This window comes from Rhineura floridana, chromosome 8 (genome assembly GCF_030035675.1).
Source record: "Rhineura floridana isolate rRhiFlo1 chromosome 8, rRhiFlo1.hap2, whole genome shotgun sequence".
NCBI lineage: Eukaryota > Metazoa > Chordata > Lepidosauria > Squamata > Rhineuridae > Rhineura > Rhineura floridana.
Window position 1 is genome coordinate 61,665,049 of NC_084487.1, and position 12,354 is coordinate 61,677,402.

At 39.3% G+C, this 12,354-nt stretch overlaps 1 protein-coding gene across 2 annotated transcripts in view; it reads left to right on the forward strand.

The window, feature by feature from the left end:
* The window catches only part of RASSF9 (Ras association domain family member 9), a 66,270-nt gene extending 55,783 nt beyond the window's left edge, over positions 1–10,487 (forward strand). For both annotated transcript variants that reach the window (XM_061639626.1, XM_061639627.1), the window contains exon 2: positions 5,286–10,487. In XM_061639626.1, the coding sequence (XP_061495610.1) occupies positions 5,286–6,552 (1,267 nt within the window). In that variant the 3' untranslated portion in view covers positions 6,553–10,487. The remainder of the gene's footprint in view (positions 1–5,285) is intronic.
* The last annotated feature ends 1,867 nt before the right edge of the window (positions 10,488–12,354 follow it).

A 12,354-nucleotide genomic window follows, 5' to 3' on the forward strand; every position in this document is an offset into this window, starting at 1 on the left:
GTTGCAAATACTTGAAACTTTGTCTTGGTATTTGTTTATGTAATTTAGAATGCTTATTGTATGACAACTGAATTGGGACTAAAGCAGGTTTCATTTAGGGCGTGCTGGTCCGGAATATCGTACAATCATTGAACTGTAGGGTTGGAAGGGAACAGTGAATCATCTGGCACTAGTCCCTGCCCTGTAGCAGGACATCCTATTCATAAAGCATTTCCTGACAGATATCTGCCCATCCTTTGCTTCGATATTTCCACAGCCTCTCTAGGCAACTATTCTTGTTAAGTTTCAAAGCTGCTTGTGAAAACTGTACAAAGACTATTGTATACAGACATACAATATGCACACACAGCCACCTTAAGAGCAGAGGAACATTTCAAAGTGAAATCCTTTCGTATTTAAAAATGCCTTTGCTTAGACAAAATATAATTCTCTTTTATTACATAAACATAGATATCCGCTCTTTTCATTTCTGGCAGACTTAATGCTTCTTGCCAAAGTAGCCATTATTGAGCTGTTATATAGTTTCTGGATTGTCATTTGAAAACTTAAGAACCCATAGAGTTATGTGCCTAATAATAAGAATAGCCATTAATAACTTGGGCCATTAACAACAAATGAACCTGGGCAGTCTTAGTATTAACAAAGGTGGACATTAATAGGTAAAAGAAAGTTAATAGAAGCAAATGTTTTATGTGATGTGGAAAACATCGATATTAGCTATTCAAAGGCGGAATCATAAACTGGAGGAAGAGGATCTTGTATACCTGAAGATGGGGCTTTATTCTGTAAGGAAACATTCCCTCTAACTGCCAAGTAAAGCTGACCAATTTGCAGTTGTTGTTGTGTTTGGTGGGGTAAAACTGTGGCACCACCCTCCTAGCTCTGGTGGTGCTGTCGCTAGCCAGGGCTGGGGCAGGCTGACAGCAAGGCTGGGGCAAACACATACTTACACAAGTGCACATGCATCTGCTCCTGCTGCCAACCTGGGGCTCTTCTGCCTTTGCCATCTCCTGACCCACCCCAGTGAGCGGCAGACACACTTCAGCCAGGAGGGCGGCACAGCAACAGTGCCTCACCTCATACACCACAACTGCCACGTTTGACTTCTCTTGCTTCAATTGAATGTCTGCTACCTCTTTCCACATTCTGTTTTAATTCGCTAACCAGATGGAGACGCATGGCATTACTATCAGCCTTCCCCCTCACCCTCTCTTAATTTGTTTACCATTTAACTTGATGAATAGTTCTGGAGAACTTGCAAGCTTGCACGCTATTTTGGAACATTTACAAAATGTCCTAGTATGGGTTTTCAAAACAAAGCAGTGGTCAAGTTGAAATAACCTTAGACTAAATGAGCAAAAATGTAATAAATGGTTTCATTATTGCAGCAGAGAAAATTGCTAATAAATGCTTGGGAACATAGCAAGCTCTGAAATTCCAAATTTTTCAGCCATAGAGTTTCAAAATTTTGGTATCCAGCATATCCTCTTTGTAATTTTGCAGGACTTCTGTCCCAATGCAATGGCTTGCACTATTATCTCAGTAAATGCTAAATAGCATAGAAGGGTTGCCTGCTGCTATTGTAATCAGGAATACGGAGGTGAGATTTCCAACAGGTGTCAGATAGTTCCATAAAGCTGAATAGTTCCTGTTAGATAGTTATTCTTTTGTTTTTATCGGCACCTGGTAGTTATTTGTGAAGCTATCAGTTGTACTTGATAATGATTGTGTTAATGTGTATAATCGTCACGGGTTACTTTACTTTCCATTTTAGCCACAGAGTATTGAAAAATCTTCAAAAATTCTCTGTTCCATTCGAGGGACACGTGCGCACACACACACGTATGTATGTATATGTATGCGTGCATGTATGTTTGCCTGCAACCTAAGGCAAACATAGTTCAGAGTTTGTTGACATTTAGTGCTTGCCTCTGTTGCAATTCTCTCTTTGTATATACATTTTATTTTAACGGCCAGTCTTTCAGCTAAGAATGACATTTCTATGGCATCCCTAGCTATGGAAACTTCCCGAAAGGTAGCAGATATTTATTTTGTATCTGGTGACACATTCAGAAGAAATGTTGTCTGACCTTTCTGCTGCTCTTTCCCTTCCCTATGTTATGCATGCATGCTCTTAAATGTTATCTCATTTATACGTATGCAAAACTATAAGTTGCCAAAACTGCTTGCCACTCCAGCACCTCACTTTTATTCATTTACTATCCAGGATACTCTCCAAGATAGTTCATGGCTGTTGGAATGAGCTGTGTAAAAAAATGTTTCTGTGATGTGAATGTGTGCCATAACTGGTGGTGCTATATGAAGCAGAATCTAGGGATACTTCAGGATTTTGACATTTGGAATTTGGTATGAACTGACAACATGATCTACACCTTCCAGACTAATGCATGGAATGGAACATATTCATCCATTGGCTTTTGTACTAATCCAAATGCTGCAATGCAGTTCTCGGCTCAAAAGAAGAATCAAAATGTGTTTTGAAATGCTTATCTTGAGAGAAAATACTTTAAGATGTGGATTTAAATGTGGATTTTTAAAATAAACAATTCACCGATTGATGTGAAAGTGAGATAAATGGAGTGAAGAAATATCAAGGGGACATGGGCTGGAAATCGACTGATATACAAATCCCTAAATCCACAGTATGTTTGGGTATTAACCACTCATGCTCACATGGATGTCACCCAAAGATTCAGAATAATTTATTTTTCATATGTTCTTATAGGGAAATAGGTATCTTCTGAACCCATTCTAAAGTATTATTTATTTGGGGATTTTCTATCACTTCTCAGATCTTACAGAGAATAGTGTGTGTGGTAGGGAGTCCTTTAGGCACATTCTGTTCCTCTAAAACTGTAAAGCTAAAGTAGACACTAGATAAGACAAAATATTTTGATTTTAAGCAGATTGAATTCCAGTTATAAGCAAGTTGCTTCAGAGTCTCATTTATTTAATTTAATTTTCTATTTAAGAAATTGTTCCTAGTCTCTTAAATGTACATTATATCTGTACCGAACCAGGTCTCAAAGAAAGCACAAATTATTCTTGATAGCTCCCTCTCATATCTGGATTTCTTTCCCTGGAGACCCTAGCAAAGTCTGAAGCTGTATCTCTTCCACAACCTGTCAAATATCATAATGCCTGTCTACAGACCTACAGTGGGACTACAGTCAGAATACTATCTACAGCTTTTGTTGCCACATCTTAAAACAGATATTGTAGAGCTGGGAAAGGTGCAGAAAACAACTGCAATTGTAATAATGTGGTATGTAAATTGTTGAAATAAATAAATTATTTAATTTTAAAAAATTATTAAATTTGTTGGTCACTTTTCTTCACAAGGTGAACTCAGAGCAACTTACAGTCAATAAAAGATTAAAACCAGTATAGAAGATTAAGAGAAAATAAAAAGTTAAAGAAAAAACATCCCCCCTGAAAGGGGCAACAACATCAAAGTCCTCCCAAAAGCCAGGACAGACAAAAGAAAGTACTTCATCATGCAGCAAAATGTTAAACTATGGAATTTGCTATCACAAGATGTAGTAATAACAACCAATTTGATGGCTAATAGCCTTTTAGACAAATTCGTGGAGAATATGGCTAGCACTGGCTACTACTACTAGCCATGATGACTCTGTACTACCTCCATTGTCAAAGGCAGTATGTCTCTATGTATTGGGTCCTGGGATCTCTGACTGTTTTATGTATTGCCATGAAAATTTAGAGATTTGTTAAGCCAGCATTTCTGAGTTCAGGACTGTAAGTTTTGTAAGGTTTTGTTTTGAAATGAGCTTATGGGAAGCCTCAGAATGGCATGGGTTTTTTTTCAATTTAACATGGTGGAATATGAAAAATCCACGCTGGCTATAGTATACAGCTACTATCGCGGCTGTATAATACATAAAGGCATACCATATGGAGATTATAAAATACTTTGCAATGCAAAAGTGCAGTTGTAATAAAGCTCCCCCACCTCTGAGCCCTTAAGCTTTCCTATCTTAGGAAGCTGATGCTACCAATATTATGTAGCGTCCTTGAGGCTTTGAGGGAACTAGGTAGTTACAGTAAATCTTAATACTGTACTGGATAGTAAACTGAATGGGATGGGGGAGCATAGTCTGCATGGCACTGAATAATAATAGAAAAACAATGCAAAATAGGTGGGAGGAAAGTTACAAATGCATATTGTGGTCTGTTGGCTTCCTGCTGCTGCGTGTGTGGAGGGGGGGGAAACTTGAGTGGGTAGTGGGAGAAATGTTTTGGTATGCTTTTACATTTCTAAACTTTTACCTGTGTCAGGCTGACTTGTGTTATAGCCTAGTAACTGTTTGCAACAGTAAGTGGAGGTTAATCTCCCCATCACAGCTTTCACAGGCCTTTTGACTGGCAGAGGTCCTGTTTCAGCTACTTGTTTGAGAATCTAATATTGGGGGGGGGGGCTTCAACAAAATGTGGTGTGGATTGCTTCTCTTTGGGGTTCCAGCAAGTCAACCAAGCCCTCTTCTAGCATACTCCATTTCATTTCATCTTCCTCCTGTTTTCCCCCTTACTTCCCACAGTCAGCCAGCATTCTATGCCCATTAAACATGCTTAATCATCAGTCAGTTTGGGGTGTTTCCCTTCTTAGGGATTTTTTGTTTTTTACTTCTGCAAGCCTTAGGAATCCACAGTCATTCTTTATATGTTACTCCCAGAAATATCAATTTATCACCAGTGTACTTCTGGCAAGCACAATTGTTGCATGGACCCTAAATGTTTGTCTGCATTAGCCCATTTTAACATCACTTAAGCCCTACTGAGCTCCATGAGACTTACTCCTATATAAGTGTGCATAGGGTTGCAAGGCTGAGTGGACCTAGTTTTTCTCGGATGATACCAATTAAATGCTTCACCATTCATTCTAAGATAAATACAATTTCTCATGGGCTAGCTGACATCTTTCCCCCTCCCCCCTCCCCGATGCTTCCTAGTGTCGGGCTGTAGTTCTCTCTGATATATTCTCACCAAGGACTGCTGTGAAGAGTTTGGCCTGCAATTACATAGAGTTCTTCATTGAAAGTTAAAATAAACATTAGCTTTAATGGTCATACAGTTTGTCACAGTCATAACCATTTTGAACTTACAACCTACCTTTCCTCCCGCTCCCAAGATGGTCTTAAGGGGTTGAAATCCACCCACAGTTTTAAACATATCAGATGTATATCATATTCAATGCCACAGAGATCACAATTGCTCTATATAATATTTTCTTTTTTTTATTCCAGGTCACCAGCAAAAGAGATGGGTTCCACAGAGCGAGAAATTGTAGTCTGGGTTTGTCAGGAAGAGAAAATTGTAAGCGGACTGACAAAGCGCACAACTTGCACTCAAGTAATTGAAGCTCTGCTTGAAGAACATGAAGTCACCTTTGCAGAAAAGAGGTTTCTGTTTGGACAGCCTAAGGATTACTGCATCATAGAAAAATGGAGAGGTTCTGAGCGGGTCCTTCCACCTCTTACTAAAATGCTGAGACTCTGGAAAGCCTGGGGGGAGGAGCAGCCTAATTTGCACTTTGTCTTGGTCAAGGCAGATGCCTTCCTCCCCTTTCCACTATGGAGGACAGCTGAAGCAAAGGTAGTACCAAATCTAGAAAGACACTGGGACTTGAGCCCAGCTAATTACATGAAGATGTTGTCAGTGGACAAGCAAAAGAGAATTGTTAGGAAAACCTTCAGGAAGCTAGCCAAACTTAAACAGGAAGGAGTTCTGCAAGAGAGGGACAACATAGAGACCCTCATCCACTTGATCCTTTCTCAGGACCACACCATTCACCAACAAATTGACAGAATGAAGGAACTGGATCTGGAAATTGAACAGTGTGAAGCCAAATTTCATCTAGAGCGGCTTGAAAGTGATGGAGAAAATTATGTGCAGGAGTCTTATTTAATGGCGGCATCTAGTAGTGGTGAACAGAAAATGGACATGCCTCACAGCCATCAGCAGGTGCAGGAAAGCTCATGCAAAAGGGAGGGGATTTTACAAGTAGAAGAAGGATTAAAGCACCATAAGGTGCTCATTGAAAAGCTCTCTGCTGAAATTGAGCAAGAAGTTAAGGACATTGGAAGAAATGGAGACACATGGACAGAGGAAGGGCCTAAGGGCGAAATGGAAAGTTCTGATGTAGAAAGTGTCAAGAATGAGCTGGAGAAAAGCATGAAAGGTGCCTTAAGGATCCATTCTCAACTGAACTGCATCCAGCAGGATCTAAAATGTAGGGACCTGATGCTTCAAAAGAAGGAAAAGGAATATGAACTACTTGTGGAAGAGCTTGATGCTTTGCATGCTAAAGACAAAACTGAATTTAGATACTTACCTAGTGAGGAACAAGCAAAGGACAATGACATTTCCACCAAGAGTTTTTCAGAGACTGACATTCTTCACAAAGTGACTAGTGTAGACATAAATGATACAGACTCTGACACTGGAATCAGTTCTACTCACAGTCAGGACTCAGAAACAGCAATAGGGGACAAATTACTGTTGTCCACATAGTAGAGAACTGTTGTCTGCTTTACTGACAACAATTTAGTAATATTATATAATTCCTTGGAGAAACATTAGAAAGAGATAGATAAGGTGGTATCTTTTATTGGGTCAAATTCTGATGGCGTAATATTTCCAAGTTAGAGAACTCCTTGTCATACAAATAAAAATCATAGCTAATTATTATACATTCTAAACTTACATCTACTGATACAGGTAATTTAGCCTAATTTCACTGTATAGGACTATTCAGATGCGTTTAATAAGGAGAGGCCCAAACAGACAGTGGTAGTCATGAACTTATATCATCTTATATATACACTAAATGTTATTACCCCTATGGATGGTACATCTGTGTCAGTTTCCCACTGACTATTGCTTCTCCATATTTTACGTACAATCCACTGCCAACGCATTGGAACATTTCTGGTGATGGCCCTGCTCACTGCACTGTATAAAAGATCATATACATATTAAGAGCCTTTGAAAGCCCTTCTCTAACAATCACACAGAACAAAGTTGCCAGACTTAGGGCTAGAGCTAGCTGTAGTGGTGGGAAGGGGGATTCTTTTCTGAATCACCACTTCATATACAGTATACCAGGGATGTTATTTGCAAAACAAAGCTTAGGGGAGTCCCCAAAGCTTTGAGTTGTAGTAGCTCCTTATGAGCACTTTTACCCACTGTTTGCATCTGAAAATTAGTATTTCATCTCTCAGAATCTGATGCACATTTTATGTAACAGCAGCCCCCCAATAATATTTAACTAGAGATAAAATGAGGCTTTCCTTGGAAAAAAAATAATGGGTTTTACAGTGCCATAGGACTAAATAAGATTTGGTACTTTTTATTTGGTATATTGCTTATTGTTACTACAAACATCTTACAAATGTAGCAAATATAAGTGTGTGTGTGTGTGAGTGTGTGTGTGTGTGTGAGAGAGAGAGAGAGAGAGAGAGTGAGTGAGTGAGTGTGTGTGTGTGTGCGTGAATTTAGTTAACTCCTGAACTGATATTTTAGACCAGACCTCTCTACCTGGTACACCCAAGCAGTATGTAAGCCATGTGCTGAACAAGTGGTGGGCTACAGTACATGGCTGCCATGTTGCCTGTGGCTCTAGGGTAGTCTTTCCCAACGTTTGGGTCCCCAGATGTTGATGTACTACAATTCCCATCATTCCTGACAATTGCCCATGCTGGCTGGGGCTGATGGGAGTTATAGTCCAACAACATCTGGAGACCCAAAGGTTGGGAAAGGCTGGTCTAGGGGGATACTGATGTGAGATACCTTTTTTAGACAACAAATAAAAAGGACAATATTTAGGATGGATAAACAGAATCATTATTCATTGCATTCTGACTTGGTGTTTTTTTTCTTTTTGTTTTAAAATAAACATCAACTGCCTGCCTCAGGCTGCATACCAGCCTTACATTTAAAGCACATAACTTCCCCCAAAGAATCCTGGGAACTGTTATCTGCTAAAGGTGCTGTGAATTGCAGCTCTGTGAGGGGTAAGCCACAGTTCTTAGGATTTTTGGGGGGAAACCATGTCCTTTAAATGTATGGAGTGTTTGCAGCCTTGTTTCTAAAATGGCTGGAAAAATACTCTTTATAAACTTTTTGTATGTGGTTTTGTTTGGTTTGAATTTGTATTGCTTATGTTGTGTAATCCATCCTGGGACCTTAGAGTGAAGGTCGGGTAATAAATCTAATAACGATTTGACATGGAAAAACTTTTTCTGAATTCTCCAGAAATTATGTTCTGAATGTTACAAAGAATTTATGTTCTGAATGTTACAAAGATTTTTCATACAGAATTTTTGGTTGACTGCCTCATTTTTGAAAAAAAATGTGGCTGCATTGTTTGACATGACATTGAATGCTTCAAGTTGACATTATTGAACTCTAACCTATTTTTCTTAGTGAAAATACAGACGAATAGCAGACCAGCTATCATAGCCTTGTAATAATTTATTCATGCTTCTGAACTTTTTTTATACTTTGTGTGACATGCGGTGTAATTTTCAAATCTCTAACGCTGAGAATAGGTTAATGTATATCATTAGTTAGTTTGAAGTATTCCCTCAGTTTATGTAATATATACAAAAAGATCATTTCCAAGTCTTTCTCATTGTACAAGCTTCAGTTTGCTAATGCTTCTCAAGTGTCATCGCATTGTGAGGGAGAACTAGATAATTAACTTTGTGGACGTCTTAGTGAATTTCACTTACATTTAAGGCCTTATTTTAGCCCCCCCCCCAGCTTCTTTACATTTTTTAGATTAAGGTCTTCTTGATTCAGGGAGGGTCACAATGAAGCAGAATGGCAGCCATTCAGAGTTTCTTCAGTGCATGCCCCAAAGCAGGGATGGGGAACCTGTGGCCCTTCAAATATTGTTGGACTATAACTGACATCATTCCTGACTGTTGGCCATGATGGCTGGGCCTAATGGAAGTTGAAACCAAAATATCTGAAGGGCCACAGGTTTTCCATCCCCTCTGGAATAAATGGGACAAACTCATATAGACATGCTGTTTCACATCTCCCATTCATTTTACTGTTTTTTGTAAATGGTGTAGAAGTTTTCTGTAATCAAACAGTATATAAATTTTATTAAATAATTAAATACATTGTGGTCTGACATGCATTAAAATGGTTGGACCCATAGTTGGGCTTGATCTAATATTTAACATTGTTCTCCCTATTCTACATTTCTCATGACTCTGTATATGATCATTTTTTTTATGGAATAAGAAGCAACCACATTACAATTATGTGAAGATACAACCTAGCTTGCAACCAAATACTGCCATGGTGTGCTTATTTGGGAACAGTGTAAGACCAGACTAAAAAGGAATCTTCTGTTTTTAGGAGGAAACTTCACAGCAGTTGTCCCTCAAGCCATTGCTTGGAATCCAGGAATATTTAAGGTTGCTTTCTAGTTTTCATGGAAGTGGCCACAGAGAAGGAATGGGTGGTTGTTCTTCCTCATCGTCTGCAACCAGGTCTCATTCAAAGGGGATATGTAATTCTCCCCGTCATGTGAGACCTGGGAAACTGGAGATGGGGAGTGAAGGTAACATGAGTAACCCATGCTTTCTCTCTCACCAAAGTGCAGTGGCCTTCAGCCATGACAAATACCTATTCAAATAATGGGACATCCAGCCTAATGCTCTGCATATACCTCTGGAAGTATGTCCTGCTGCATTTAATGGGACTTACTCCCAATGCATAAGGTTGCAGTCTTAGCATGTAACTTTACATTTTGATTTCAATCAGCCTTAGCCCTTCTTTTAACACACGATGTGAAAGTAAATTCTATCTGGGACTCACTTCCACTTAACCCTCCTTGCCCAACAACTCTGCCAAGCAGTAATATGCACAATATAAGGTCAAGGGAATATATATATTGGGAGGGGGGATAAGATTTAGGGATGATTTGTGAATTTATTCTGTAAAAATAAATGAGTGAGTGAGGCTTTTCCTGAGCCATCTGTTGTCATGAAGAAGCCAAAGGTTGTAATGTGGCAACACATCAAATTAGTAGAGACACGGGCCCTAATCCACCTGAAGTTGGTTAAGCTTAAATTCCATTGGAATCAACAGAATTTGACTTCAATCTGACTGATTTTAATGGGAATTAAGTGCAAGTAACTTTAGTTTGTTCAGGGCCAGAGGCTGAAACCTCTTCACTAATCATCATTTATTGTTGTCTGTGTTCTGCCTCTATGGTAACATGAACAAAATAATTCCTTAAGCTCTGTCACTATATATCTCCAGACTAAAGAGAGGTGCTTAAATTAAAATATTTATGAAAACTTGATGGATCACTTAACAGCTCTTTGTATCTAGACTACTGCCTCATAACTTAATTAACATTCATTTGCTTAGAAATATACAAGGGCAGTAATTAGAGTTGTGCCATATGAATTTTAAAAAATAAAGTGACATTAAAAAATTAAGAATCCTGTCTCGTTGTTGTTGTTGCTGTTTTAACAAGGAGAACCTGCAACAAAATGTTGCAGCATGGAATGCTCATGTTCAAGGTTCTAGTCAGGCCATCATGCCTTCTTCTAGGAGATTCCAGTCCATCACCACCACCAATCACAACAGGCACTCACCATTTCATGGCCATTGAGCATGCTCATTAGAGTGTTTTGGGAGTTTTATTTTTTGGGTCTGGCTCTTTGAGATTTTTTCCTTTTTTTTCCTTTTACAAATTGAGACATGGTGATACACCCATTTTGTGCATGGGTAGTGCCATTTTGGTTAAATAAGTATCAGTACTCACCCCCAATCATAGTCTCACCTCAAAAAGGATATTGCAGGGTTGGAAAAGGGCAACCCAAATGATGAAGGAGATGGAGCAACTCCCTTATGAGGAAAGGTTGAAGCATTTGGAGCTTTTTAGTTTAGAGAAAAGGCGAGTAAGAGAAGATGTACTAGAGGTGTATAAAGTTATGCATATTGTAGAGAAAGTGGATGGTTTTTCTCCCTCTCCCATAACACTGGACTTCAGGGACATGCAATGCAGCTGAATGTTGGAAGGTTCAGGACAAACAAAACAAAGTACTTCTTCACACAGCACATAGTTAAACTATGAAATTTGTTTTCACAAGAAGTAGTGATGACCACCAACTTGGATGAATTAGACACATTCTAAGGCTATCAACACTTAGTAGCCATGATGATTATGTTCTACCTCCACTGTCAGAGGCAGGGAATCACAGGAGGGGAGAGTACTGTTGTGCTCAGGTCCTTCTTGTAATTCAATAGAATTTAATAGAATCGTAGAGTTGGAAGCGGCCTCTAAGGCCATTGAGTCCAGCCCCCTGCTCAAGACAGGAATCCAAATTAAAGCAATAGTCTGAGCTAAGGGGATTTCTTAATATAGCAACTAAAATATTGAAAATAAAAGCTGCTTATATGCTTCCCCTCACCCCCTCTCTTAAGTACTCTGTTTATATTTAGACACAGGACAAACTGGTTATTTTACTGTGGGTGCAGATGCTGTCTTAGTAGCCAACAACTTGGCTAAGGAAGAGCACTGAGTCATTAAAAGGCATAAAAGACAAGCCTGTCAACACATCTTCATAATGGATGGGACTCATTTGGAACATTGGAGATGGGGGTAGGGGAAGGAGGCAGGGAGCAAAACCAAATATATGGGGAGATGAGAAATAAAAGGACATCTCACCCCCAAAAAGTATAGAGATGGAATAAAGGAATAGCCAATAATTGTGTGTAGATATATACATTCATAGAAACAAGCAGAGAAAAAGCACGGTTATGGTGTGAAATATATTTGACTGTGGTTGAGGTTGAACAACACACACAGGTCTCATCTGCACTTTGCATTTAAAGCTTCTTTCCTGGAAACTATAGTCTGCTAAGGATGTACTGCTGAGAACTGTTAGAATGCCCCCATTCCCCTCACAGATCTACAATTCCCAGAGGTCTGGGGAAGAGGGATTGATTGTTAAACCACTCCAGGAAATGGTTAGGTTCGCCTTGCCTTTAAAAGTAACCTTAATCAATTCCCCATCCCCCATAAGTAGAATGAATAAGCCATTTAAAGCAGGGATGCAGAACCTGTGGTCCTCCAGACTTTACTGAACAACAACTCCCACCATCCCTGATCATTGGCAAAGTTAGCTTAGTTCCAGAGGTTCCCCACTCCTTTAAATGTATTAGGTGACTTTTATTTATGTCTTGTTTTTCTGCAGCAATTTCTAACTCACATAGGCCCCCTCCGTAAAACGTTTTGGCTATGCCCCTGGTTTTGTGCATTTAGGGCAAGCCAGCCCCCAC